The sequence below is a fragment of the Prosopis cineraria genome, unplaced genomic scaffold (assembly GCF_029017545.1).
Source record: "Prosopis cineraria cultivar Desert tree isolate PC_DT_omini unplaced genomic scaffold, ASM2901754v1 PC3, whole genome shotgun sequence".
Taxonomy (NCBI): Eukaryota; Viridiplantae; Streptophyta; class Magnoliopsida; order Fabales; family Fabaceae; genus Prosopis; species Prosopis cineraria.
Genome location: NW_026555334.1, coordinates 9,359,708 through 9,362,057, shown reverse-complemented (window position 1 = coordinate 9,362,057; position 2,350 = coordinate 9,359,708). Strand labels below are relative to the sequence as shown.

Here is a 2,350-nt window from a genome sequence, read left to right as displayed (position 1 = left end):
AATTATAAAAAACACACACACACACACACCATAAGAGTTAAAATATATAACGATTTTCAGACCCCAGAGTGGACATATATATCAAGCAAACGCTTTTATGCATTTGGATTCTGTTGAGCTTCAACTTCTTCGTTCATCTTCAACCTCATGACCTGTTCTATGTCTTCAATAAACAACGACATGTTCAGGCTTGAAGATCCACCTTTCTCCATTGCCTTTTTTGCTTTCTCTGCATAATTCCTTGCCCTTTCTCTTATCCTCTCACTCTCTTCATCTTCTTCGCTCATCACTTTCTCTATTGCTTCTGTCACTTTTTCCCTCTTTACCTGAACCCCATACTTTTCTTCTTCCCAAAAATTCATAGCACTCTCAGCTCCCAACCTAACACCTACCTCCAGCACCTGCACAATAACCTTCTCATTATAAAACTGATCAGAAAACAAAGGAAATGTTATTAATGGCACTCCACTGCATATCCCTTCAAGTGTAGAGTTCCATCCACAGTGTGTTAAGAATGATCCTATTGCTTTGTGTGACAGTATCAGAACTTGAGGCACCCAACCTCTTACTATCAGTCCTCTTGCTTTCACTCTCTCCTCCAATCCATCTTCCTTCAGTGACTTCTCCATTTCCTCTCTTCTGTTTGAATCTCTCAGCACCCAAATGAATGGTCTCCCTGTAGCTTCCAGTCCCAAACCAAGCTCCATTAATTGTCCTGGTGTTACATTGTTTAAGCTTCCAAGGCAGACATAGATGACAGATCTTGCTGGCCATGAATCAAGCCACTTCATCAGATATTGTCCTTCTTCTTCTTCTTCTTCTTGGTTCGAGTCTGTGTTTCCTCTCTGAGCTTCATCCATGAAGTTCTTGTCTGAGAGTGAGACTGGTCCGACACACCAAACCTTTCTACCTGTGACTCTTCTATACTCCTTCACGTATTCATCTTCCAGCTCTTCAAAGCTATTCACTATCACCCCATAAGCTGCTTCTTCAAATTCCCAGATTTTCTCACGAAATCCAGAGATGCCCATTTGCTTGCTATTATTAATAATATAAGTGTGAAGCTGATATCTTTTAAATGCAATTTCATTGGGTAATCCAGGGACGATGAATGGTTCAGAATCATTGGAGACATTCTCATAAACCTTAGAAGTACGAAGACAGTGAGTGCATAACATGTTGAAACAACTTGTCCCATCGAATGTTATTCTGGGAACTTGTAACTTTTTTGCAATGTCAGCTACAGATAGAATGTTTTTATCAGATATAATGCAGGTTGGAGTGGGACTAAGCTTTTCAAAGAGTTGTTCAAGAGGCTTCTGCAACATACCCATAGCTTCGTAAAATTTTGTGAGAAGATCCTTGGAAGGTAGGGTATCAAGGCTCTCGCATCCGTCAGGGACACCAGATTGAGCATTTGGGAATTGAAAAAGTTGAATTTGGAGGGATGAATTATTACCAGACTGGGGGATCCCTCTGTCAATGGTGGCCTGAACCCTAACGGCGTTGAGGGGTGTGGTGGCGAAGGTCACCTTCACTTTATTCTGACGAGCCAGCAGTATGGCTATGTCCACCATGGGAAGAAGACGACCTGGAGCCATGAAGGGTATCAGAACAAAGTGATGATCAAGCTTCTGCGATTCCATGGTGAAACAGAGATGGTGGTGGTGGTGGTGGGAGACGCTTATATATATATATATATATATATATTTGTCTGTGTGTTTGGGGTAGAATTTTTCTTAATTTATGATCCGATAATCATTTCATTCGTTCGTTATTTCTTTCTAGCTTGAACGGATTCGTTCATTGCATTGAAATCAATACACATTAACGGCCCTTTTTATGTTCAAATGTATACAACTGGGTTGAATGGATTTGCATTAAGTGGGTGGATTTGTACCATTCACTCAATGAATGTACACCTGACATCAAAATAATTGTCTATTTAATAAAACCATGGTCAGAAATTGTCATGATATCATTCAAACGTTAAATCTCAAATTTTTAAAAAGAATAATATATAGATATATATATATATATATATATATAAAGGTTGGTTGGAATATTTTGAATTTTTAAAGAAAAATATATTTTAATAATTTTCACTTTACTACTACAGAATTTAAATTCTGTGGTGTTTAAATTTTTAATTTTCTAGTGATTATTAAATGTTATAAGCTTTAATGCTATAATAGATCTCAAGTGGCGTTTCATGAATTAATGAAACACTGCAAGATTGATGTAAAAGTGAAGGCATTTATTTTGACAAACGCCACTTCTTTCAACGTATTTTAAATTACAAACTCAAAGAGATGGCATTTCTATGGTGATTTTTATTAACTGAAACGTC

The 2,350-nt window shown here is 37.6% G+C and overlaps 1 protein-coding gene across 1 annotated transcript; it reads right to left on the bottom strand.

Moving 5' to 3' along the window:
- Positions 1-1,646, bottom strand: LOC129304850 (UDP-glycosyltransferase 73C4-like). The gene has a single exon (XM_054944675.1). The coding sequence runs from the start codon at positions 1,644-1,646 to the stop codon at positions 96-98; it is 1,551 nt and encodes a 516-aa protein (XP_054800650.1). The 3' UTR covers positions 1-95.
- Positions 1,647-2,350: the final 704 nt, after the last annotated feature.